Here is a 27545-nt window from a genome sequence, read left to right as displayed (position 1 = left end):
GCTAGCACTAAAAGAACATCTTACAACTTAGTGGGAATATAGTAGTTCTTAAAAAGAACGAAAAAGAGCCAATAATGAAGAAAGGAGGTTTGAAAATAAAACTGAATAAACCACTGTGTGACTCTGCTTTTCTCTCTCCTCCTATTCTAAAACAACACTAAAACAACCTGATCCATTTCCCACTGACAATTCCTATCTTGGTTCCCTAAGCATCACACATCTCTTTTTCTCCCCATGAGATGAGGCGGTGCTCATGCACAGCCAGCCTGTGGCGGCACACCCACACACACACGTATGTGCCACATTAAATCGGAATTATCTGCACTCGCGGCATCACAGCGCTTTGGGCTGTAAGGAACATTAACAAACCACCTGGTCCCACTCCCGTCCCGCTCCGTGGGGCCGGGGCTGGAGCCGGGATCAGGGACGGGACCGGGATCGGGACCGGCACCGGGATGGGGATGAAGCGAATCTTCCCGGGCTGCCGGCGGCCAATCGCGGCCCCCTCTGCCGCTGGGCATGCCGGGAATTGTAGTTCTCTTCCTGCGCTGCCGCCGTTCTGTGCGCAGCCAAGCGAACTACAACTCCCAGCAGCCCGCGAGGCCCCGCCGCGCGGTGCCCGGCCGTGCCTACCATCCCCATCGCGCCCCGCGGGGCCTGGAAGGAGAAGCGGGTCCGGGAGCGCGCGGGGCGGCGCCTGCGCAGAGCGCGGCTTCCTGAGCGTCTGGTGGCGGCCGCCATTTTGTGGTGCCGCTTCCCTCTCCCGCTCGGGATCTGCGGCCGCGGGACCTGGAGCGGGGGCGACGCGGAGCGGGGGCAGCCGGGGCCGCCCGCACCCTCCTCACCTTCCCTTCGCCTCCGTGCGCCGCCCAGCCCCTCCGGCGCTGCCCCCGGGCGCGGCTGCGGAGAGCGGCGCTCGCCCACCATCATGGAAGACGACGGGCAGCCCCGGACGCTGTGAGTGGGGAGGGGGCGGCGGGGCGGGGATGCGCTCCCGGGGCGCGGGGCCGGGGCAGCGGCGGGGCCGGGCGGGACGGAGCGGCCGGGAGCGGGGCCCGGGCAGGGGGCGGCGCGGCGGCCCGCGCGGATCCGGCGCTGCGCCCGTGCACGGAGAGCACGGGCGAGCCGCGCTGGGCCCGCCGTCTAGCGGGGCCCATCCCCGGAGCCTCCGGGCCCGGCCCCGCCGGTGTGGAGGTGCGGGCGGGGGTCCCGAGCCTTCCCCGGGGGGCTGCGGCCGCCCCCCGGCCCCCCCTGCCCGGCGGTCCCGGCGCTGGGAAAGTTCTTTGTGCTCCGCCGGCGCTGGGTGGGATGGGGAGCGCCGGGAAAGCGGCGGGGATCGCTTTTCCCTCCAGCGTGTCACTGTGCTTCACTAACAGCGTGTCGGGCCCAGCAGAACGAAATAACTGTGTGCTGCCCGTGTCTCCCCGCGCTGTTTGCTCACTTGGTGGCTGTCATCCGTTTTCTGCTTGAAAATACAAATCTGAGCGTTTTGGGGTTGCTGTTGAGTTCTTTTCATCTTTGCAGATGTGGTTTTGATGAATTTTCTTTGTCCCGTTGGTTTAAACGAGGGAGGCTCGCACTTGTGGTTGGGGCACTTGAGAGCAGGGTTTTGTGCTGCTGCTGATTTTAACCAGCTCCCAGATTTGCAGAGCAGCTGCCAGAGGGTGTTTCGGGCTCTGTGAGCGGTGCAGCGTTCGGGCTGTCCCTGCGAGAAAGGCAGGCTCATGCTAGGGCTGCCCAGATGACAAACACAGCTCAGGACAGTGCAAATGAAATCTTTGTCTATTTAGCTTTCAGGACAGTAGCCTTCAGAAAAACTCTCCAAGATAGCCTGGACTGAAAGCCACTGTTAAGAAGCTACTGAAACAGAGTAAAATGTCTCATCATACTGTTCTCGCTACCAAAATGATGACTTGGCATTTAAGGCTTCGCAAGGCAATTTGTTTTTTCTCCTTTCTAGGTTTGCAAAAGTTCTTTAAAGTAGTTTATAATGCAGTATAAGTACTTAGGCCTTGCTCCCTGAGGTGCATAGTTTAAGTAAGCAGATCTGAAATGCTTTTTGTGTTGATTACCCAAATGATCTGAGTTTGCTTGGCCCTCAGAGTGGACCTAGCTTTTACTGTTGTTTTAGAATAGGAGGAGAGAAAAAAGCAGAGTCACACAGTGGTTTATTCAGTTTTATTTTCAAACCTCCTTTCTTCATTATTGGCTCTTTTTCTTTCTTTTTAAGAACTGCTATATTCCCACTAAGTTGTAAGATGTTCTTTTAGTGCTAGCAACTTTGGGTACCACACTGGCCATGGGTCCTTCCCAGGAACACATCCATCAAGGACCTGATTTAACCCACTTAGTTACTAATGAGAAACAAATAAATTTGTACGAAGATGTCTGAACTAGCATCTCTGCAGCTGCCCCAAATGGTTTATTGCACACGTGTGACTGTTTCATGTGTTAAACTAATAAACAGCATGCCCATTAATTTCCTAGTAGTTCTGTAGTAACCACAAACACAAAGGGTTACTTTCCTGTAATTATCTGTAGGCTTTTTGCATGGAAGACAAAAATTTTGCTGAAGCATTTTTTTACATTTTACCTTCCTGTCCCTACTTTTATCTGAAATATCTTTAAATTCAGAATAGCAAGGCATGTTTTAAAGATTATTTTCCTGAGCACACTGCTTTTCATATAGAGCGGTTGTGATCTCATGAATAAAGAGGACAACAAGAACAACAAATAAAAATATTGTTAATTGAACTTGTAAGTTTTCATTGTTTGGTTTATTTGGGGAGGGGGAAGGGGGAGAAAGTGAAGAACAAATTGTTTCAGTAGCTATTTCACCATGTACAAAAGCACTTGATTGATGGTGTAAGCAGAACTTTATTAATATCTCAGTTTTTCTCTCCTGAAGGAATAAATGAAATCCAAAATCTGTAAATTGGGAAGGATTTTTCTTAATAGTTGCAGGCTTTTTTTTTTTTTTTTTTTACTTATAAAAAGCAAAACCTTCACTCAACATTTATGCCCATCTTATCCAGCTCAGCAATAAGGATTGTTTCAATTTGCACTGCTTATAGGGCTGTTATGTTTGTTCCAGTCATGATAGGACAGTCATAAACCTCTTAAGAATTCAGAATATTTTCTGAGGTTTAATATAGAACACTGACACTGTTTGCATTTTTCTTTCTTATATTTCTTGACTTTATAGAAATGTGGAGAATAACCTTAGATACTTTCTGCCAAAAAACTTTCCAGAGATGGGGGCCTTTCTGCATGATTTGTTCTAAAATGAGCTGTGAGCTTCTGATTTATTTGTTGTTTTTTTGTTTTGGTAGAACACTTGAAAGCTCTGTTCTCTGTGAGTACTGTTAGATTTCACAGGCTGTATCAAAGTCCTGCTTCTACTTTAAAGTGAAAACTAAACTATCAGAAACCTGATGTGCTGCTAATGTTATCAGCTCTCGCAGGCATCCAGAAAAATTGCAAAGTTGTATATTGTTAAAGTTTTTAGAAATGTTTTGTATGGTTTGTAGGTGTTCAGTGACTGCTCTGAAGTCAGTGCATGCCTATAGCTGTTATCTCATCAGCCTTGCCATGATGTGTTCCAAGTCTGGAATGTGGATAAGGTGCAGGAGTAAAGCTTCACCCAGATTCACTTCTCTTGAACTTCCTTTCAGTCCAGCTCTTGTTTAGGAATGTTGTCTCCTGGAGGAGGCTACAGTGTGGATTATTCTTGGTATCATTTTATTTCCAGTAGCTCACAAGCACTAGGCAGAGTTGCTAGAATTTCCATGGGTTCTTGAGCACATCAGTTACCTTATTGCTTATCATAATTTCCTCTTTTAAATATGGAAACTGCCATTTTTTTGCATGTTACCTGTGTGACAGAGAAATCAGATTTACTATCTTTCCTCCAAAAAAAGAGTGTAAAGGAGTTTTGTGTACCTCAAAGTAGTGGCTGTAAATACCCCTTTCTTACCTCCCTGTCTAGGATGCAATACAAATCTGTTTACCTTCAACAAGAGAGTTTTGCTGCTCAAGCCAGAGTTGAGTTCCAAAACTCATTGTGGACTGATGTATGCCTCTTGTGTTCCTTAGATAGTTCTACAAGTCTCTGAATTTCAAGTAGTTTGTCATTCTTTGTGTTGTCAGCAGCACTCAGAAGTGTAATAGATGAAAATGTATGTCAGGACATCTATCTATCTATAGGTTGTTGGGATTTTTTTGTTGCTGCTTATTAATTAGTGTTTAAGTGCTTCAGGCTTGCAGAAGGGAGCAAACACTATTGCCTATGTGCAAAAAGCCACAACTTTTGCTGCCCTGTCACATCATCCAAGACCACCTATAAGAGTTTAGTAAGTGCTTCTGCCTTGCTGGGTTTTATAATTTTTAAAAAGTTTGCATCATATATCCTTTAGAATGTATTACTCCAAAAAGATTGAAATACAGTGCAATAGCATGTTAGGAGTCTTTTGGTTTCTTGAGGTGTGGTTGTGATAATTTTGATTTCATGAAGTAGAATAGAAGCTGCTGTTGTGTTACATCACGTGGAAATGGGGCTAGAAAGGGGAAAGCTGACCATAGGCTGGCCATGTGTAGTGATTAGCATCAGCTGAGCCAAATTTTGTGTTTCCAGAAAGGTAAGGTGTCTGCTACTAATGTGGTGAATATATTGATTTCTTTAGTTCTGAAGTATTCAGACATTGACACTGGAGATGTTTGCTTGTATGTTTTTTTTTTGAAGTCCTCTTTAAATGTACTGATGGAGGTGATGTTACTGCAGTCTGCTTAAAAACATGAAAGTAACCATCAAGTCTTACTTTTTAGCATAGCAAAGCTAAGGTTTATGATGCAACATTCTATCTTGCTGAAGACATGGTGGTGTCAAAAAAAACACTTAGTATATCTTAAATATTCTAGCAGTTAGTGTAAATTTTCTTACCATAGTTGAATAGATTGCTGAGGAATGGCTTTCCCTGGCCTTTTTTCCAAATACATGTTGATACTATGCAGAAGAGGATGATACTTGTTTTTTGCTAGCATTAATTGTATTTCTTATTGTATCTGATTTGCAGTAGAAATAATGTGTTAATTTCATATCAGTGTTACTGTATCAGCGTGCATACAGAGGAAACCAGTACTGGCAATAAACTGACCCTTTATGTTGGAATTCCTACTGGGATATACATTTCCCATCTGATTTTAGTAGGATCTTCAAAGGTTAATATTTCCACTGAAAGCTATTAGTGATTTACAATTTATTCTTGGTGAATGATTAACAAAAATTTAGTTAATATTTCAGAAAGAAGGTATGGATAAATGTTTAACTACTAAGTTTTCAGGATAGAACTGAAAATTCAGTGAGATGGACAGTTTGTCCTGTAAGGGGTCTTAGAGTTCTGCAGTTTTTAACTTCTCTGCTGAAAAGCTTTATAAGAATACAGACTTCTGTTAATGACTTGTGTTAATTCATACATATTTAATAAGAAACCGATGAGTACCTGAAGGATTTTATTGGATGTTTTATATTCAGTTGGTACTTCAGAAAGTCGCTCTGGATCTTGTAACATTGAAGTCCTGCTGAGAAAGTGCAGAATTGCCTCATAGTTGCTGAAAGAACAACATAAACAAACATCTGTTGATAACATTGTGTGGTGTTCTGATGAAAACAAACAGTGTCCATTTTAATTTTGCTGATCCAGATGAAAGTCCAGCTGTCAAACACAATTTGCTTTCAAAAAATTTTTAAGGGTCGCCTCTCAGAGCAATTTCAGAGCACACCTTTAGTTAATTCAACTTTGTCTGTGAGCAATAAGAAAGGCTTTTTCACATTTATGATCACTGTATAAACAGGTTAGGCTGACTTTAGTTTGCAGTTTTATGATGTTCTGTAACTGACCAGAGGAAAATGAGTAAAATGTCTATTGTTTCAACTTCTAAATCACAGAAGGTTCTGCTCATCTTCTTGGTCTCAGTTGAATTCTTTATGCCTTGACAGGCTTGTTTGTAAAGGTGTTGAATGTCCCTCTGCTGATGGCTTTTGACATCTGTTACTGTGACAAGCCTTGCTCTTAACTGATCACTTTGTTTACAATTTGATTACACGTATGTCACATTGTTAAAAAGAATTTTGTTTTGCATTTATGACTTTCTCAGCCATTATTGTGACCTGCTTAATCTAGGACTCTCATCTAAACTTGATAAGTATTTCAAAACTTGGAATTATTTCTCAAGATTTACAAACTAAAAAAAAAATCAAGTCTGATATTAAAATAACACTGCCAGAATTTTGGGGGGTATTACAAAGGTGGGAGCTATTGAGATAGATGCTGTACAGTGCATTCCTATGGCAGAATGCTGCATAAATTGCCTTCTCTGTTGGTGAGTGGGCTGGCTTTCCAAATGTTCAGGAAAACAGAAAAGTTGAGTTGGTTGATTGCAAGGCAGCACAACTTGTCCCAGAGCTGCTCCCGAGCTCATGGGAGTTAGATGTTTGTACCCAAATTCAGAAGTATCCTTGATGAGCTACTCAGTGGGAAGTGAAACTTAAAATATCATTGCCCAGTTGGTTGCTTGTTCTGCACAACATTCTTGAGCAATGTTCTTTGTGCTTTTGACATCTCTGTGCCAAGGAAATGATTGGCACTGGGTCTGGGTGTCCAGCTCTGTCTGCATCGAGCTTCACTTGTCAGTTGTATGGCCAACATTATAATATAGAAACCACATGAGTACTGCATTAAAACTATGAAATAATTAGTAAATATTGTCTTTAAGATACCTGAGATATTTTAAAGGGAGATTCTTTATAGTTGTTTAAGTTTTTAAAAGCATTATTATATTTTAAAAGATGACAATTTCTGTTTTAAAATCTTGATTTTTTTTGTTTCCTTGTGTAGCTATGTAGGAAACCTCTCCAGAGATGTGACTGAGGTTCTCATACTTCAGTTATTCAGCCAGATTGGACCATGCAAAAGCTGTAAAATGATAACAGAGGTAAGGCCTTCCACATCTGGGGGGTAGCATATGTAATGTAGCTTTATCCTAAGATATGTCTAAAACAAATGAAGTTGAGGGCTTCTTTTGACTTTACTGGCAATGGGTTTCTTTGGGTTGATTGTATTTGGCTTTGGGGGATAAATCTTTGGAGAGGAGACCTGGTGTGTGCAATCCTGTGCTTTTGCCTGTAGCCCTGACATAGCTTTATCTGCTGGTGATGAGTTTCCACTTATTTAAAAGAATTGTTACCCCCTCTTTGCAGAATCACATTGTTCTGTTGATCAGAAACCTTAATATTTCAAGTGTAATTCATGGCTATTTGGTACATTTTTCACTTTATTTGAACATGAGCCTCAGTAATTCTTGTTCCTCTTGAATAAATGGTTCTTTTCTATAGATGAAAAGTAAGAAATCCTTCAAAATAAGTTTGATTCTTCCTCAGCTTTTTCTGCATTAGTTCAAATAGTCTGCACCAGTATAAATAGTTCTTGTCTGCACCTGTCTGTTCTTAAATTAATTTTTCCTTGAAACAAAGTGACAAAATTTCCATAGTATTCCAGATAAAGTATTTTGTACAGAGTGTTGGTAAGTATCAATTCTTTCTTATCTCCATTGTAAATACTCTGGCACCTTTACAGTTGGCAGCCACTTCTGTGAGCTTTTTGATACATCCTACAAACCTTCTCTTTCCCTGGTATTTTTCCTTCCTTCTACATTTGTAACTGGTAAGCTTTGAGCAGGCAGGGACTAATCTGAGCTTCTGCCAGGTTTAAGCTTTGGTTCTTCATCTCTGGTTTCTGTATAATATTCATACTCTTTACTACATCTTATGCTTCTTACTAACTTGTAATTACAGATTTTTTAAGGACAGTTACATTAGTTTTTTGTCAAGATTGGTAATGAAGGTATTAAAAGGCAAGTCTTGTGACCTGCCTTCTTTAGGAGTGTTACCAGAAACTCCCCTGTGGGCTTCTTTTCCTTTCAGTGTGTCACACAGCTTGTTTGTATGAATTTGCTGCTTGTTTAATCACTGTCATCTTTGTCTGGACTACTAATTTCCCATGTGACACTTTTCTCAGCTGGATTTGCTTTAAGTTTATTGGAGAAAAGTAACAGAAGGCCGATAGATCACAGTTGTTAGTTCTTCTCTGAATCTCTGACATGATTGTCATGTGCTCTACAGACATAAGGTGTTGCTGCTCCCACCTTTGGCTGGATGAGAGCTGTTAGCAGCAGTTTGGTTTCTTGAGGAATTAGATGAGAAATTCCAACATTTTTACCTTGGTTAAGACTTTGTGGTTTTAAGATCTTTCCGTAAGTGAGACATCTTCATGAAACAAGTAGATAAACAACAACTGCTGTATTCAGTCACACAGAGGTGACTGCACTGGGCTGACCTCAGCACCTGCCAATAAGCAGTCACAGGAGTACAGGAGGGATTCTAGACTGGCACTGGCCTGCAGCTGTCGCAGGACCTGTCCATGGTGTCTGTCCTTCTACAGCATGTGGTAAACCTGTCCTAGGAACTGTATCATGTTAGGTGGTTCTTACCATTGTTAGTACCACCATCACCTTTTAAAAACCTGAGATTTTTCCATTTTAGCCAGGTCATTAAGTCATATCAAGTAATTATTTTTCTTTTGTAGAGTATATGACATGAGCATATAAAGTGTTGAAAAATTTCAGGTATTTATTTTGGGGGTATATAATACTCAGGCTGCTGGCACAATATTGATAGATAGTTTGAACACCTAAAGATCTGAGTGTCTGCAAAACAGATTCTTCTCACATTCAGACAAGTTCTCAGTACTAAAGAGGACCTCCCTACAATGTAAAAGTAAGGCTGCACTTCAGCTGAAGCATAAACTCCACCAAATTTTTTAAAGAAGCCTTATGGGTTTCCCAAAGTCGTGTGGGAAGAGGGGTGAATTAAGGTTTTCTTTTTTGGGGCATCTGAGGTGAGTGTGCTTGTGGAGAACTTTGTGACTGAAGCTTTTTTTATGATCTCAGGTGCAATTCCTCATCTGTTCATTGTGCATCAGTTAGAGGCCCCAAGTACTGAGAGTGTTCAGGAGGATGACTTCAGACTCCATGATCACTGTAGGAGTCTTATGGTCTGTTCAACTGTTGCATCTTAACAGCTTCAGAAGTAGACAGAGCTATGTTTAAGCTGTACAATCCAGTTTTAGGGGGAAGAACTGGAATTGTTCATCAGTGTAAGTGTGTATGGGTTGTCAGAAGTTAAATAGGAATGCTGGAAAAGGCTTCTCTTCACTTGTGTTACAACTGTGTTCTAGTTGCACTGGGGGAGGTTGTTAGTGAGAATACTGATGCCAGAGCAGTTCCTCTATGCTAGACCCTTCCCTATCCATGTTGAGGGTAATATTAGTGTTTATCATCTTCTGGTCCATGCATGTGCTGAATGGTTAATGGAAATGTTTTGGTTAGAGTTTTTGTGCTCATTACATCTTGGAGGTAGATCAAATCCAGTGTTCATGTTGGCATTCTCGACATCCTTTTCACTTGATCAGCTTTTCAAAAAACTCTTCTGTTCTTTGCACTTTATACTCTGGTACATGTATTACTTCAGTGACCTCTGTCAGTGAGTATTTTTAAAGGTGATTTGATAGGCCATCCTACAAAAACAGGTTGTACTCAAGGTTAACAGAGTTAACAGTCAATTGGTTAATATCCTTTTCCCTCAAACTATTTTGAGTTCTTTTAAAAGGCTATTTCCCAGTTGTTTGCTATGGCATTTTTCACTTGAGACTGACACTGCAGATTACAGGTTGCTGCCTGCTGGTGGTTTTCAGTCAAATTAAAGGAAAGATTTCTTAAGTAGGGCAGGAGAAAATTGGTGAAAATGTGTCCAGGGAATAAGCCTTTCTAGCTTTGAGTATATGCATGAGGCAGTTTTGTTCTTCTCTCCATTCTTCCCCTTTTTCCCCCCTTTCCATCCAGTATGCAGATCACTTTTCTGATCAGTTATTTTTAGTTCAGTAAACTTCAGTCCTCGTTCAAAATAAGCTATCCTTCAGAAACTGCTAGACCTTTAATAAAAAATCCATCTTAAGAATTCTTGCATTTAACTTTAATGTCAAAGGCTATTTCATAAATCTGATGCAAATCATTCTGAAAGTTTCTAGCTATAAGTAATATATTTTCCTGGATTTTCTTCTCAGCAACCCGATAGCAGAAGGGTCAACTCTTCTGTTGGATTTTCTGTTTTGCAGCATACAAGCAATGACCCTTATTGCTTTGTGGAATTTTATGAACACAGAGATGCAGCTGCTGCATTAGCTGCTATGAATGGGAGAAAAATTTTGGGAAAGGTAAGTTGCTCACATGGTAATCTTAGATTTAAAGAATATAGATTTGTGTGAAAATATTAATAAAATGGTTGACAATGTTTTACCAAGATTAAATATCGATAGCATATTTTAAAAGTTTTGATATAAAAAGTAAGTCTTGTTTAGGAAATTTATTATTTGTGATGTTCTGTTTATAATGGTGTTATATATTACATTTTCTATTTATGATGGTGTTTTATATTAAATGATGATTTTTAAACATTGACAATTGTAACCCACCCTTGAATGAACTTATAAAATGTAAGAATTTTGTGAATTTGTACTAAATCTTATACTTGTTTTCAGGAGGTCAAAGTAAACTGGGCAACAACACCAAGTAGCCAGAAAAAAGATACATCCAGTAAGTAATGTAATGCCACAGTATCACTTCTACACAAATACCTCACAAAGTGGTAATAATTTATCATAAATGCATTTAAACATAACTTCTCTCCTTTTCATCTAGTGTTTAATAGAATTTTGCAAACTAATTCTTCTGTTTCTGCTTTACACCTGGGGAAACCGGAGTGGACAGATTAAATTGCTGCTGCTCTTCACATGGAATCCTGAGCGTTCCTGGTTCCCAGAGCTGTGTGCAGAGCATCACTTTCTCAGGAGTTGAAACTTTAGATAGCAGTTAAATATTTGATTAGTAAATTATTTATTTTCAGATCACTTCCATGTGTTCGTTGGGGATTTAAGTCCAGAAATAACAACAGAAGACATCAAGTCAGCATTTGCTCCTTTTGGTAAAATATCGTAAGTATCATCATAAACATTTCCATTATCAGTCAGAAAATGTGATAGTGAAAATGTGTTTCTAAGTTGAAATGCTATTTCTAATATATTGAGATAACTTTTCTGCTGTTCATTACCTTGTGGTGGGTGGGTAGTAAAGAGGGGTTGTATCTCAGTGTGTTTTACAATGTAAATACAATAATGTAATTGTGCTCTGGTTTGCTGAAAAAAATGTGCTTTTAACCTAATTTATATGCTAATGTCTTTCAACCTTTTATTAAAATTTAATTACTGCTCTAAGTGTGATTTTTTGGTATTGAGAATGTGTACAGAGTAGTGACTTGACAAGTGGTTTATGTTGTATCCTGGGTGTGTTTTATGTGCATTTTTGCTGCATTTCATAGGCAGTGTGGAAAACTGGGCAATTGAAATATAATTCTATAAAGCAGCTAGTTAATACCTTGGGAATGTGTTGAAAAAGCTAATATTTATGAGAATGAAATCTGGTTTTTTGGATGATAATGGGATGAATTACAATTATAATATCTTAAATGAAAGAACGGTGGCTTTACAATATGTGCACATTTCTGCCAGTTAAGAGAATGTTTCTTTAAACTTCTCTTGGACAATTCAGGTGATACTAAATCACCTGGTGTTCTAATTGAACATATTTAGCATTACAAAATCCTTGAGAGTGCTAAAGTAAATATATGTCCTAAAGAGTACTGCTACAAAAAAAGTCTGGTTTATATTTTATCAATTTATCTTTATAAAAATCAAAGTTGCACATGAATGGTTTTGTACTACTTTACAGGAATATATTTCTAAGAACAAAATTCTTATTTTTCTCTTGTTCTGTACGCATATTTTTAAATGAATCATAAATCTTATTTCTTACCTCTGCTGTTTTGTTTACTTTGCTTTTTGTCTCTTAATGTGGTAAGTAGTACTGTTTTAAAAATCAATTTAAAAAGAATAATTCAGGTTTCTGTTTCTCAATCTATATTTATACCTGAGACCTGCAGTTTTTCTAAAGTCCAAGTCACAATTAAAAGTAATAGCATTCTGGTTATTTTGCAGAATTGCTCATAAGAATGGACAGGATCTTGAAGGCTAACTGCAAGGAACTGTGCACACTGGAACTCAGTTGTAGATTTTTTCTCATTTCTATTTATTCTTATTATACATTATTTATATATACATATTTTAGTATTTACATTTTAACATTCTATATTCAGTGCAGTTCTATATTTCCAATCATTTTAACTTACTCACTAAAATTTCTGTGTAAATTTGTTGTTTTCGTACTGGTGTGCTTAGCATTGTTGTTAGTTTTATTCTCCTTTCTTAAATTTCTGAAAATGTCAATTTTTCAAAATTTACAGCTACCCAAACTCCAAAATGATGGTAGAGAATTGACCAAGAAAAATAAAGAAATCTGTTAACAGGCCATGTATGCCTTTTAATTCCTATTTTTTCCTCTTTTTCGATTTTTTTAATATTTCATATATTTTGTATCACTAGGCAGAAGACATTTAACTATTTAGAAAATGCATGGTAAATTAGATAGAATTGTTACAGTAATTTATAGAACAGTAAACCTTAGAGGACCCTAGCCATTAGAATATTAGAAAAGGAAACTTTGTTTCTCTTATACTTCAAATTTGAACATTCTAGTTATAGCCAGTATAGGTTATGTGCATAGGTTGCATGTTTATTACATGTTATTTTTTTTGTCCTACTGCTTTTTTCTAACAGGTAAAGAAGCAATAGGGAGAGTTCAGGAATGACTGTAGTTTTAGGGCTAACTGAATTTATAAGAAAAAATTATGCTCACAATACAGTGTGTGTGGTTCCTTTTAGTTTTTATTTTGCAGGTTATCAATACTACCCTCATATAGCTGTGCTTCTTTTCACAGGGATGCACGGGTAGTTAAAGATATGGCAACTGGAAAGTCAAAAGGCTATGGTTTTGTATCTTTTTATAACAAACTGGTGAGTAATCACAATGCAGGTTTAAAATACTTCCTATTTCCCACTTTTAGTTTTGCCTGTTTATATATTTACTGTTTATTAGACTTCACCCAGGGAAGCAAATTTGCATGTACAGGAACTGTATGTGTCTTTAGGACAACATAGGGGAACTGAATCATTTTGTATAGGAAAAACTCACAGTTTCAGGATTTTAGGCATATAAAGCCTGTTTGTGTGGTCAGAAATCCTACATGTCAGATCTCTTTTGATGGTTCTGTAACAGTTATCTAGAGCTGTCATAATTAGAGAAAAAGTTTTCATTTCTTCAAATTTGCCAGTGCCATAAGATACTGCAATTTAATGCCTTAATTTAGTGTGTTTTTCCAGTTACACTTTCTTTATTCTGTGTTTCAGCTGAAAAAGCAAGGAATAATTGTTATTTCCTTGTACCCCTCTTCCCTTATCATACAGTTGTTTGGTTCCTGTGACCAGAGGGGAACTGTAACAGTCATGGAATTAAAGTTAGTGAATTCTTTTGAGACTGAGCAATAAAAACTCCAATTTGAAATTTCTACTAATTCTACAAAATTAATGGATGAATTCTAGACACAGTACTAAAAAGTAGTCTTAAATTTCCTGTCCTGATTGCTGTTCACTCCCACAGCAGCTGCACCTGTAGAGTTATGGTGTGACTGTCCTGAGCTGGTCCTTTAAGGCCTGTTTTTTAGACTGTATCATTCTGCTATATTTGGGGAAATGGGATGTATACCAGACTTCAGGTACTCCAGCCTGAGCTCTTAATGCATAACACAGTTAAGAGAAAATGGAACTCCTGCATTGGACTGGATCAGTTATGGCTTGGGCTCTGTTCCATTTTTGTCTCAGCTGTGATCCTCAAGCAGGATAGCAGCAAGATTCATCAGAGAGTGTTTCCTTTCCTAGTCAATTCTTTATGTGTTCACCATGTTTTAGGAGCCAAAGGTGCTTGAATCAATTGGGATGTTTAATTATCTAGTGGTTTGTTTTTATCATTTAGATTGGATTTTTCTTTTCTTATTGGTTATGTTTTGCAATTTCATTTTTGTATTTATGTGTTTTCAAAATGAGTATCCAGAATTGAAACCTAGAAAGATCAAGGTCCTGAGTTTGAGAACAGAATTCTAGCTGAGAGCAGCTCACCTTTAACTTGTCCACTTGGGTTTTTTTTGTCCCTTGTGCTTGGAAGTTTTTTTCCTTAAGCTTTATGCCCTTCGAAAAGCATTTTAAACGTGCCTATTTGCCTGTCTTCTTCCAAAGCAATTGGGAGACAAATTGCTTCTTGCAGCTGTTACCAAACTTACCCTTGCTTACCAGATGCTTCTGCTTACACTGGGAACTTAAAGATTGTCTTCATTTTCATGTTCAAGATAAAAAGTGAGCCATGGATTCTCATGTGTGTTCATACAATGACTTTAACGTGTGGAGAACTTAAAAAGCATCTGTTGCACACCTGCAGGAAGCAAAAGAAATATTTAGCATAGCTGTTTTATTTCAATGATTAGTCCTGGCATCTGTGTGACCTTTCCACTTTTTCTGGCAACTTTTGAACATTTTAATGCAGATGCTTGTATAGTATACGTGGATATGGTATAAATGTGTGTATACATGTATGTATACAGGTAGTATATGTATGACTGCATCTGGCTTTTATCCTGTGTAGAAGATGGGTGGGAGGAAGTCTTTACCAAATTACTTCTGAGGGCCTTCTCCATAACCAGTTGCCTTCATGTTAATTAATGTTTGTCTGCTTGCTATGACTGTTCAGAATTTCATACTCTTCTTAGTACTGTTACTGATTTTGTCAGTGGAATTAACTGATAACCAAATCTTGGGAGTAGATTTGTACATGGTTTCTGTGGAAGTGCTACAATCTCTGTTTTAATGTCTTCAGGATGCAGAAAATGCTATTGTACACATGGGAGGCCAGTGGTTGGGAGGCCGCCAGATCAGAACTAACTGGGCAACAAGGAAACCACCAGCCCCTAAAAGTACACAAGAAAGTAAGAGCTTCATGTCATGCTGTGTTGTGTTTGTTGTCTTTCCACTGTTCAGTGGGGGAATAAAACATTAGCCAAAATCATGTCACTTAAATCACATATTAGCTTGCCTTCCAGATCTTGATTAGATTTTTTTTTGGTATGTTGTATCAACATAGTCATAAAATTTTAATGTTTGTTAATAATGTGTTTGTTAAATGTGAAATTCATGCTTGTGTGTGAGGTAAGTGTCTAGGTTACTGTCAGCCCACTGCTGAAAACCCGCCTTCTCTCTTTATAGATAATACAAAACAGTTGAGATTTGAAGATGTAGTAAATCAGTCAAGTCCTAAAAATTGTACTGTGTACTGTGGAGGAATTGCCTCAGGGCTAACAGGTATGAAGTGTTCTCTTATTTTTTATAATTGAAACTTTTTGGACACCAGGATGATTGCTAATTCCAAAACATCTTATGTTGTAGATCAGCTTATGAGACAGACTTTTTCACCGTTCGGACAGATTATGGAAATAAGGGTGTTTCCAGAAAAAGGTTACTCATTTGTCAGGTATGGACAGAGAAAGCAAAATCTCTGTGTCTGTGTATGTACTAATACTTCATTTCCCTGTAATGTTACTTGATTGAACTTGTTCTGATACAATAAAAGCTGTCACCATATACTCGTAGAATAATTTGGAACTTGTAAAAAGGGCCACCAACATTTTTACCTGAGAAGATGAATGTTTGTGAAAGCAGATGTTTTTCTCTGGATTTTCTGTATGTATGGAGTCCTTGTTTTTTAAGTAATCAGGTGGAAGTACTGTAAAACATAACATTAGTTTGTTTTTACATTTTTTAGGTTTTCAACCCATGAAAGTGCAGCACATGCTATTGTTTCAGTTAATGGAACCACAATTGAAGGACATGTTGTTAAATGTTATTGGGGTAAAGAATCCCCTGATATGACTAAGAACTTCCAACAGGTAACTACACTTAACCTTTTCTTTGTATTACAAAAGCAATTGTGTTTATACCTGTAATGACTTCCCAGTTATAATGGCTAAATTTTGTGGTGGAGTTCTTATGAAATTCCATGTTCTGTCTCAGTTATGTTCCAGTTCATCAAATTGGGCTAGTGATTTTGATGGAATATCTGTTACTGTCTTCTGGATATGATCCAAGATAGGGAGAAACTTTGAGGTAATTTTAATTCTTGCTGTTTTGCTAACTGCAGATTAGGTGGCTGTCCAACCAAATAGTCTTTGGGGTTTCAAGCACACAAATATATTTTTCAGTACAAGGATCTAATTAAGTCATAGTGACATCTTATTTTTCAGATCTCATTATTGCTTGTTTTAGCTCTCTGATTGATATAGCCAAAACTTTGCCTTCAGCAGCACAAATGCAATATAAACCATCTCTAGAATCTGAAGTACAATGGATTATTCTTTCTGCAGGTGGATTACAGTCAATGGGGGCAATGGAGCCAAGTATATGGAAACCCACAACAGTATGGGCAATATATGGCTAATGGGTGGCAGGTACCATCGTATGGAATGTATGGCCAAGCATGGAATCAACAGGGTTTTGGAGTAGAGTGAGTAATTATATTTAATTTTTTTTAGCATATTCCAAGAATGCTGTAGCTTAAGTTTCAGGCTTATTTGGGTCAAGGATTGCACAAGGTTTCAAACTTTAGAGGGGCTTCTGTGTGCTTAAAGTTTATGTTCAGTGATTGCCGTGAGCAGATGCTGGGGTGAGTTGCTCAGACTTGTACCTGATGGCACATTTTGTGTGTGATATAGGTACAAAGACCACCCAGTGTGGAAAGGTTTTGGGTGGTGGTCTTGTCTGGTATCTAAATCTGTTCTGGGTTCTGACTTAAGGTGGTGAGTCTGAGCCAGGAGCCTTGGGTATTTGCCTACAGGGAGAGAAGGAACTACACACAGACACTTTAACTTGTGCAGTTTCAGAATTTGGGTGGGCTTTTAATAATGGATCTCTTGAAGGCTGAAGTCTTCAAAAGAACTCTTCGTTTTAACATAATTTTGAAATAACTTGTTTGCCTAGTTCTTCATTATCTGGTGCCAGTTAAACATATTAAGCCCTGATAGACCTATCACTGGTGTTCATGGCCATGAGGTATTGGGTATTTCTTGCATTTCTGCATCACTGATGTTGAGTTCCAGACACCTGTGTGTGTTCATGCCTTGGGAGGCAGATGCCATATCCAACTGGTACCCAAGGTTTGTGGGGTTTTTTATCTTTTGTTCTTAAAAAGCTCATCATATTTTCAGGAATCACATGTTGCAGAGCTTAACCTGAATTACTCATTAAAAAGAAGAAGAAATTGTTCTACTTTGATACAAGTAGTTGTGTAGGAAGTATGTTTTTATATATATTTTTGAAGTTGCTTTTCCCCACTTTTTTTAACTATCCTGTTTCTTTTTAAGCCAATCTCCATCTGCTGCCTGGATGGGTGGATTTGGTGCTCAGCCTGCCCAGGGACAAGGTGCTCCTGTAATACCTAACCAAGCTGGATATGGTATGGCAAGCTACCAAACGCAGTGAGCTGGGACTCTGTTCAAAAGTGTGTATTTCATGATAGGCTGCAGTTTCCAGTGACATTCTGAAGACTGGAATGTAGACAATGAAAAAAAAAGAAAATATTTATTTTAAAAATGGAAATGTTTGGAACCTTTAGCACAGCTTTGCTTTGGTGAAGGACACAAATGTCTTCTAGTTCTGCCTTTTTAAGTTTTTGTTCATGATGGATATGAACATGTTTTTCTTTGTGTACAAAAATGAAAAATAAAGTCAATAAAGACAATTCTGACTACAAATTTTGATATAGTAGGAGAAATGGCTAATGAATTTGATCTTGAAGTTACCATTCCTTTTTTTTTTTGTTTTGTCTTCAGTGTTTTATATCGTTGTGCTTTCAAAAGAAATGACGTTGAAAAACAGGGAGTTGCTTTTAGTTGAACACACATCCTGAAACAAACTGTGGACCAATCACTACAACCTGCGAGACAGTATTGAGTTTTCAAGAAACCTATGGACATAGCTCAAAGTATATGTAGGTCTTGGAATAATTTTTTTAAAAAAATATTTAATTTTTCTACATGCTTACAGAAAACAGTTGATACAATGAATAGTTCAGTCTGAAATGAAAAACAGTACTGTCTGAGAAATTTCACATAACTTTTACTGTCCACATTCAGGCACACGTTGGAACTTTTCAGACCTGGTTTGCTTGTTAAAACTCTTGTAGTTTACATTTAATTTTGAGAAGTAAAAGTGTTTTTACAAGTATGTTGTTTGTATTCAAATCAGACAGTCATACTTGAGCTTTTACATAAAGTTTGAAGGCTACACATTGTAAATATTTCATAATTACAGTGTTTCAAAAGCATGCTCAAACATAGAAGTAGCAATGTAATTATTCAAAGTAATACTTAATATACCCTACTGCTTTAAATGCAGTAGATTGACAAGAATGTGCAAGACTGACATTTCCAAAGTTGGCTATTATGTAAAGTTACATAAAGAACTATAACAAAGAGCCTTAATTTTAATTTCATAAATCTTTAATGCATCACCTTTTTGTCATTAGAAATACAAATTTTTTGCTTTACATTATTTGGTATGTAAATACCTTGGTTAACAACCTTGTAAACCTATTTCAAGGTTATTATAAGTTGTATAGTATCTTGAGTGTTTTGAAAAATCTTGATGTTTTTTAAGTCTAGAAATATTTTGCCCAAGAATTTTTTAACAAGATTGTTAAAAACATCTTATTTTAGAGAATATTCAATGTGCCATTTGGTAAATGGAGATGCAGTTGAAACAGTACACTGAGTTGTGACTTATTTTTAATTAAAGTTTTTGTCTTTATGGGTGGTTTGCATGTGATGAACTTGTACAGAGGCTGGGTTGTTTGTGTACTGAGTGTGTAAATGGATAAACCATGAAGATGTTTAAATGGTATACTTGGGTTATTTCTGAATTATTTTATGGATACATTGATATAAACTGCCTCAATAAATCTGAAGTTGAAAATGAATGTAAGTTAGATATAAGTAATGTGTCCTCCCTGTGACAGCTAGAGGGTGCAAATGCCTCAGCTGTCATCTGGAATGCTGAGGCAGGCAGGGTTGGAAGGGAAAGAGTAGGATTTGCAGTGGTAGCTCAGTGAAGCAAACTTGTATTTTAAAAGAAACAGAGAATTTGGTTTTTAGAGATGGTAGTTCTAAGTGAGTGTCTGAGAAGCTGTGTATTTTCTCTTTTCTGTTTCTGACCATGCAGGTGTTGCGAGGTGGAGTAGTCTGTTTTGAAATGGCGATTTGCAGTTGTGTTAAACCCAGCCAGGTTGTGCAAATAACTACACTTATTGCTGTAGCAAAATCACATGAGGGTTTTCTTTCCCCCTCTTTTTATTGATGTGTGAAGTAGTACCTTGACTTTTAGATCAGGTTGAGAGTGAGATGTACTGGAAGAGCAGTTTAGTCAGTTGGCTCATCTGCACCAGAGGTACTTGTGACTCTGGGCATCTAATGCATGCAATAATGGCTGAAGTTAGTGTGGAACCACGAGTGCTCGTGCTGGCAGAATTGGCCCTTTATCTCCTTTTCTCCTTTATGGTATATGTTGTGTCTTTCCACTCAAGATAGGAATCTTGCCTACAGGACTCTTGTTTTTCTATACATTTTGTACATATGTGTATATCTACGCGAGGATCGGCCTATACATTGTAGTTTGGAAAAAACCTCACGAGTAAGTCTATGTTTTTCTTACACTCAGCTGGTTTTAATAAGTCACGAGTCAGTAGAGATACGAAATGTGAGTTCCTTTAGGATTTCTTAGGCTTCACTTGAAATCTGGGTTTTCTACATCCTTCTAGGTGTTTGCCATATGGCTGTTCTGGGTGCATGCTGGAGTGGAGGCAGTTTGTTCTTTAGGCGCTACTGAAGATTTAGATGATGCAAGTACATTGCCAGATAAATGCCCATATAAATGGGTGTGAGATTAAGGCAGTGATCTTTCAGGTCTCAATGTGTAGATCACTTTAAATCTGATTATTTAATATGCCTGCTGTAGAGCTGGGCCATACCTGACCTGTATTTCAGGGTGAAAGATAGGATATACCTTCTGATTTAAGTCTTTTGTCATTGATTTTTATACAGCTTTTCTGTAATGGTGATAATTTCTTCGCAGACTGCTCAAGGTGTGGGGGTCTCCAGTGTCCTTTAATGTTTCTCTAGCACTGCGAGGAGGAGTTGTAAATTAGATTGCTTTTTACTCAGTAGCATTCATAAATGCATCACTGACAATTTTTTGGCACCAAAGAGCCTCTTGCACCATACTGCTTTTATGAGTGACACTTACACTGTTGTAATTTCTCTAACTACAGAAATCGACCACTACCTAACCCTTACCACTAGGATTTGGATTTCAGAAACACTGATATATTATGGCTTAAGTTGATGCGTGCAACCTAAACCAAGGTTGTAATCTGCATTTGCAGAAAATGTTCAATAAAAGTGGAACGTGATAAAGGGCTTATCCTGTATTTGTCATCTGTCAAAGCATTGTCCCTCTTTGCTGTAAAACTGACAACAGGCAGACAAGGCTGAACTTGTAAACTATGCACTTGCAATCATGTAAAAGATGTTTTATTTAAAAAATTTTCCTACAAAACCATTTTGTATTTTGCAGAGTTGCAGTAGTAAGGCTGTAAATCTAAGGTCACGTGTAGCTTCTCATCAATCCTGCCTCCTTGTGTATATTTGCTAACACTTTTTAGACATACCTGCAGAACCTTCTTCTTACTGAGATAATTTCGTGAGAAGCAATTCACTGTACCAGAACCATTGCCTTCATTTCACTCAAAAAAGTCTCACAGTGAATAAGGCTTAGTTTTGCAGAAAAAATAGTGATTTGTTTTTCTTGTGTTTGTACACAAGGAAGCAGACTTAAACTGTATGGACATGATTAGTGTCTGATACTTCTTAATTATCTGACTGTTTTTGAACAAGGGCACAAGTGTTTGTTTTAATCACGTGAAACTGTTTCCTGGTCAGCAATAAAAGATTTTGTTGCACTGTTCTTACATTGCAAGATACAGGCAATCTTTTGTTCAATATACTTCCAAAAAATAGATGGGGTTTTGAAGAACTGCCTTGTTCCAACTTGAATTTTCATATATAGATATAATCTGGGATCTGGATTGTGGCTGTAAGAGCAAAAGAAAGTTCTCTTGAAAGTTGAGTTAGAATTCATTTTTTCTGATCATGTGTGGTGCCTGTCCCACATTGATAAATTCAAGGGTTTCACTATGTAATGAAGTTTCTGTTCATAAAAAGGCAAATGCAAGGCAGTAGCTTCTGGGAAGGTGTTTATCGGGTTTCATTTCAGTTGACTTCTATGAATCCAGTTGATTATTTTAAAAAAACCCTTAAAAGTTGTTGTGCTTTTTCAGTATCACATGGATAAAATCCCATCCTGCTGTACCGTAATTTCAAATCAAAGGAAATGCTGAAGTGTTTACTGAATGTTTTACTTGAAAAAGAAACAGGACTTCATGTTGACAAGTGAACACTGATTGTGTTGTCCTTCTGAGGCTGTGTGCTGATGTAGATCATGGATGTGTGAATGACATGCTCTGCTCACTGACATTTCAAGGGTAATGACTCAGAACGTTAATTTGACATCAGTAATGATTATTTGAATACAAGTTATTCTTGCTTAAATACACAGCTCCCTATGCTTTGATTAAAGCTGATCTGAATCTTACTGGTTATTAAAGTATTCTTGATATGCTGTGGAAAGAAACATGGCTTTGCCTTCTATCTTAATGTTGAAGCTGTCAATAAGACATCAGATTTGCACAGACTGTTTTTTGTTTAGAAGAAAAACACTTAATGGAGGTGTTAGGGAATTCAGTGTAAACTGACTTTTCTGTACTGATGGGTGATGGTGTCTGAATGTTTCCCTTCTAAAACAGGGGCTCAGTTACCATTCCTTGCATGAACGTGGCTCTCAGATCCCAGATTCTCAGCAGCTGTGCTTCCCAGCTGCTGGTGTGGAAGGGAGGAGGAGGAAAGGGAAAGATGATGAGAATTTGTGGGACAGCCCAGTGTGTCTGGGACAGCAGTGCCAAGGCAGACTGTCAAACACAAAATTTAAGATCACAACAGGTTTACACAGGCACTGCAGCAGTACCCCAAGGGTTGTGACCATTCAGACACAAACTTGCTTTATCAGCTTGCTTAAAATAATGTGGCTTTAAAATTACAAAAGTAGAAACAACATAGCCTCTTTGGTTCCTCAGAAATAGGTGCATATTGAGCAGCCAGCTTAGAACACTGAAGGTGACTAAACAAAACAAAGGAGGAAATTGTGTTAAGTGTCTGAATTTGTAGACTTTTTCTTAAGGTAGGCCTCTTAGCTTGGCATTCTGTTACATGTCTATATTGACCTTTTTGTTTGTATAATTGAAGTAGTTTCAGATCTGCACAGCTGCTTGTTGAACATCTTCCCATGCTTGACAACTTCTGGAACAGGGATGAATAAGAACTGAATAAGAATTTTAAGTCTACCACATGAAACACTGGATAATGCTCACGTTTCCTGGATGGAAATTGACTTACTAGAGCCAACTCTGTAAAAGTGTAAATATCACAGGGGATGATGAAAAGCTGCTCTCCTCCATTTGAGTAGCTAGTTCTTTGACCTTAATAAATGGGCAATTATTACTGGGCTGCTGTTCCATGAAAAATGCTCTTCATGGGTTTTTGTTCCTTTCAATGGGGCAGATCTTTTACACTCCACAAATGATTTGTTTCCTTTCATGCTGGGTTGTCAAGCGTGATGGGAAAGACTGATTGATAATATTTATTGCTGATTCTAAATCTTCCAACTCAGGTACTGACTGGGGAAAAAATTACCCTCTTAGTTATTAACAGGACTATTTAATTTAATAGGACTACTTAAATTTGCAATATACCTTTGTAGAACCATTTCTGTTTGAGTTTTACTTGCACCAGAAAGCACAAGGAGTCTACACAAATGCACCTTGGACTCAACTGCTTCAAGCTGCTGTTCCATCCTACAGCTGCTGCACTGGATCTTGTACAGTCAAAGGCTGGAAATATTTATGCCTTGCTCCTTTCTTTGATAAATTGCAAATCTTGTGTTCTGTACAGAATAAATTTCTTCTGAATATTTGCAAATACTCAGAAAGCTGAGGTGCAGTGTTTTCTGAACTCTTGCTATCTTGGTGTGAATTGGGGCTTCTTTCATTTACAGGTACATGCTGTGGTTTTGTAGGAGGAATTTGTGTTTGTGACATTAGCTAGAAACGTGGCTCTTTTCAGACTAAGAAAAATAAAACGTGAATGTTTCTAGGATACTATTCCTAAGTGAATCTTGCCTCCTACTTGGATTTATGTATTCTATGGAACAAGGGTATGAAGGTCCAAAAACATGTCTCACATCATTTATAATGGATATTTTCATAAGGGAGCAAATCTGTATAAACTTGAAGTATGCATATAACAAGATCTTGTTCCAGAAGTGTAACAGCTGTTCACATGTATTGCTGATACATTTTGAAATGGTCAAAACCTGAGGTTAGAGGACCAACAGCCATTGCTGAATGTGTGCTGCATTTTGAAGACTTAAGGCAAATACATGGGGTGATGCTGTGTTCACATTGACTTCTGAAAGAGTTCCTTCCAGCACCTTTTTGTTCTGTGGGTTTTTGTGGAAGAACACAGGAACTGTCCTACAAGATGTGTGCATAGAAATTTGCTAAGGTATGTGACATTTTACTTTGAATTCATGTTCCAAGGTCACAGTGTCTATTGCCGAGTGTCTGACAAGCTGCATGACTTAGAACTTGATGTTTCCTTGAAATGCTTCTACAGCTAAACCTTACTGAAAACTATTTTTGGAGTCTCTCCTGTCAGTGACTTCTGAGTAAAAGGAAGACAAGATGCAAGATACTTGTTAGAGGGATCCAGGTAGGTCTGAGTTTACTGAGGCTGTAGAAGCAGACATTCCTCTGTAGTTATTTTCACTGTTGAAAATGCCTATGGATGCTTGAATTGTGAGTTCTGAGTCAGTTACTGTCAGGGCCATGCTTCATTCATTTTCTACACCCTGTTTTGCTGTGTTTCTCACTTTAATTGTGTTTCTAGTCAACAGAGCTGTACTTGCTTTTCATGCACCAGGAGACAAGTCTGTTGTATTTGCATCTGGTTCTTAGCAGAAACACTGACCTCAGGTATCATTTTTAATATTCCCCTGTAATGCAAAAAAATCTTTAATTTCTGTTGTCTATACCTGTTTTAGTATTTATAGATGGGTGTTGAAAGCTTGTGTTAAGTATCTTTTTTTTTTTTTTTTTTTTCATCTTCAGGTCCATACCAGACTGAACATTTCACAAAAGCTGGGTTTTCTTTACTGTACCTCCCAGTCAGTTCTACCTGTGTGCAGTCCAGAAGGCCTTAGAATGCTTTTAAGATTTTGATGACAATTTCTTACTTCATTTCTACTTGAATATATGAATATTTTACCAAGTCAAGATTGTTATTGTTGTGAAATTGCTCATTGAAAACCATATTTCTTCATCTCAAGACTTAATTCATAGTGCTGCTTTATTTTCTGAAAGCTGGGTTTAAGTCCTGCAGGTAAAAAAACTGGCATTTGCCTTTGATATTTAAAGGCAGTATAAAAGGAAAATACAACTCTTTCTTCTTTATAGAATAAAGTTGAAGAAAACAAGAGTGGTTTAGTAGTAAGGCTGTTATCAAACTTAAATATGCATTTATTACTAATCTAATGAAACATTTTCTTCCCTGACAGATGCAAAGAGAATAAAACTGTAAAAAAAAAAATCAGTCACACCTAAATTTCAAGGTTTGAAACATGTGTTTGTGTTTTTTTCTGAGTGCAATTTATGAAGAATTAAAGTTGTGTAAGTAATGTAAGTTGGGAGCGCTACTGGAGTTATTCAGCCTGTAATTCAGTTTCTACGTGTTTGAATTCACTGCCAGAGTTTTGCAGTCTGTATTTTGGCACACATAAAGCTGCTGGATTGGAGGTACTGAGGAATGTTCCACAAGATTAGGGATAAAAGTTGACCCTGTGAACCTCTTTATACTAGAAAGTATTGCAAAGGAGTGAGTCAGAGCTTTCTGTGAGTTCAAAGTGAGGAGTGCTGGACGAATTCCCCTGATTTATTTAGGCAAGCCTGAAATAGAATATAATTTTCTTCAAGAATTCTCAAGGCTGTTTCATACTGTATACCTTACAGGAAGGTTATGTTTAGATTTACTTTGTGTGTATCTAACTAAAAGATTAAAACCTTTTATTATCTGCTCTTTCACTCTGGTATCTGTGAATCTTCAGACAGTGACCGCATTTAGCTAAGACTTACAAACCTTGGCTTGAATCTAAAAATTGTTGATTTAAGGTTAATAAAACTCAGAAGTGATCCCTGGCTTTGAACTGTGAAAAACCACCCCAGATCTTAGCATCCAGTCCCATTGCTTCCTCTGAAAGGACCAGGGTTAATCACACTGCTGTGTTCCAGCAGGCAGTCACTCGTTGCTTTGTTGTGAAACTGAAAATGTCTGTGCTGAAGCATTTAGGTAAAAACCCCATAAATGAGTCCCTGCGTGATACTCTGTGCATTTCAGCACTGGCTGATGTGGAAGGAAAAGCTTTCAAGCCGTGTTTGCCAGCCCATCATGAACATCAAGACATTAAGATGAACACTTAAGAAGTTTGAAACCTGCTTTTATTGAACCTCTGATTCTCTGAACAGTGTATGGTTTTTGTGCACAAATTCTTGATGAAAATGCCTCATTTTCTGGCCAGTGTTCAGTTTGCAGTGCAGCACCTAGTCTTATTTTCTACTCTTAACCTTTTAAAGTCTATAATTGATTTTAAAGGGCTGGGATTTTTTTGCGGAGAAAAGAGAGTTTCCTACTTTGAAGGCCTCCTCTCTTCATTGTTGACATTTCTAATTTTAAGTTCTTATAATCACATAAGTAAGTTCCACCTCTACTGAAATCAGTTGCATTATATGGATGTAAATGAAATCACGTTTAAATCATGAGTTGGGGTTCTCATAGACTATTGATTAATTTTGCGTCTTTCAACGCAATTTGGCATTGAAATGAGCTGTGCATTTTATGAATTTTCTGTGGTATTATTCATAGCTCAGCATGTTCCAGAATAGATTTTTGCAATGGCAACAGCTAAGCACAACTCATTTAATTTCTTTTCAAATCCAGCTATTTAAATGTAAGTAAAATTACTCTTCAGAATACAAGTCAAATTTTAAAATAGAATCTTTGTCTGAAATCACATTATCAAGCGTGTGTCTGCCTTTTTGGGTGTCTTGCACATTCTCTTTCCCCCTACATACACTCACACCTGTTCCTACCGGTGTCAGTGGGAAATTTGCTGAATTTTATCCAAATTCAAAAAGCTGCCCTGGTTTGGGATGATGAACAACCCAAAGCTTGCTCTCACACCGTGTGCTAACAAGACATGCATGTGCAGAATGGAGCAGAAGGAGGCTCACAAAAGCTTTCAGGGTCACTTTTAAGGGCACTTGACTATTTGACCAGATTTCAGTTTTAATGGTACCCAGTTCATTAGGTGTGGTAAGTACTCAGAGTACATCATCCTCACTATATTGCCTGGCCTGAAGCCAGAGGTTGTGAAACGTGTGTGGGTTCATTTGTAAGGGAAATTTTGCCTTGTGAAATTAAGGAAGAGCTGGTAAAAGTCATGCAAGGTCTAAAAATCAATGTGAAAAGGTGGTGATGTGGCATATGGACACTGGCACTATTTGAATTAAATCATAATTTGCTATATATGGGTATTGCAGCTTATTTGTGGAAAAAGATGCAAACAAACACCAGGAAATGAACTATGCCTGAAAATCTCCACTGAATTCACCTGGAAGGAAAATTTCCTGAAGTTGTTTTGTCTGATGAAGCACTGGCTCTTGAACAAGAGAGCAGAACACATAGAGCAGCGTTGGGAACACGACACTGAGAGGGCAGGCACTGGTGTGCCCACCTGGGATTCTGCCTCTGCAGCAGTATTTTCATGGAAAAGGGGCAGAAACAAATCTTGGAAAAAGGAACCTTGGATTCCAGAGGTCAGTTTGTGGCAGATCTGTAGGTCAGGTGTCCCTTTACATGGATGGACAAGGAGCTGAAGTCTCTTGAGTCTGTTGGGGACACCAGCACACACACCATGAGCACAATCTGACCTCCAAACATTCTCACAGCTCTTACGTACTCCCTCAGCCCCGAATCCTTATTGTTAAGTCTTAAAACTAATCTGGTAACTTGTCAGTACACTGGCTCAAAGATTATGTAGTTGTCCTAGGAGTATGAGTTCCTAAGACTTAAAATAGAAACTTTGGGCTTTGTGACCTGATTCTGAAAG

At 38.3% G+C, this 27545-nt stretch overlaps 1 protein-coding gene across 3 annotated transcripts; it reads left to right on the top strand.

The window, feature by feature from the left end:
- Positions 1 to 703: 703 nt before the first annotated feature.
- On the top strand, positions 704 to 20629 carry TIAL1 (TIA1 cytotoxic granule associated RNA binding protein like 1). 3 transcript variants are annotated; one of them, XR_014956192.1, is made up of 13 exons: positions 704 to 957; positions 6894 to 6990; positions 10176 to 10325; positions 10650 to 10704; positions 11015 to 11102; positions 13001 to 13076; positions 14986 to 15094; positions 15372 to 15467; positions 15552 to 15636; positions 15928 to 16051; positions 16176 to 16268; positions 16526 to 16665; positions 17522 to 17898. XR_014956192.1 is itself a non-coding variant. In XM_021529275.4 (12 exons), the coding sequence occupies exons 1-12, from the start codon at positions 929 to 931 to the stop codon at positions 17637 to 17639; spliced, it is 1116 nt and encodes a 371-aa protein (XP_021384950.1). In that variant the 5' UTR covers positions 704 to 928; the 3' UTR covers positions 17640 to 20629. The 3 variants fall into 3 exon arrangements, 2 of the variants coding, with proteins under 2 accessions (XP_021384950.1, XP_021384949.1); XM_021529275.4 differs by lacking the exon at positions 16176 to 16268 and having other exon boundaries at positions 10227 to 10325; positions 17522 to 20629; XM_021529274.4 differs by lacking the exon at positions 16176 to 16268 and having other exon boundaries at positions 17522 to 20629.
- The last annotated feature ends 6916 nt before the right edge of the window (positions 20630 to 27545 follow it).

This window comes from Lonchura striata, chromosome 6 (assembly GCF_050655825.1).
Source record: "Lonchura striata isolate lonStrDom1 chromosome 6, ASM5065582v1, whole genome shotgun sequence".
NCBI lineage: Eukaryota > Metazoa > Chordata > Aves > Passeriformes > Estrildidae > Lonchura > Lonchura striata.
The sequence above is the reverse complement of the archived record's forward strand: the minus strand, read 5'-3'. Positions and strand labels throughout refer to the sequence as shown.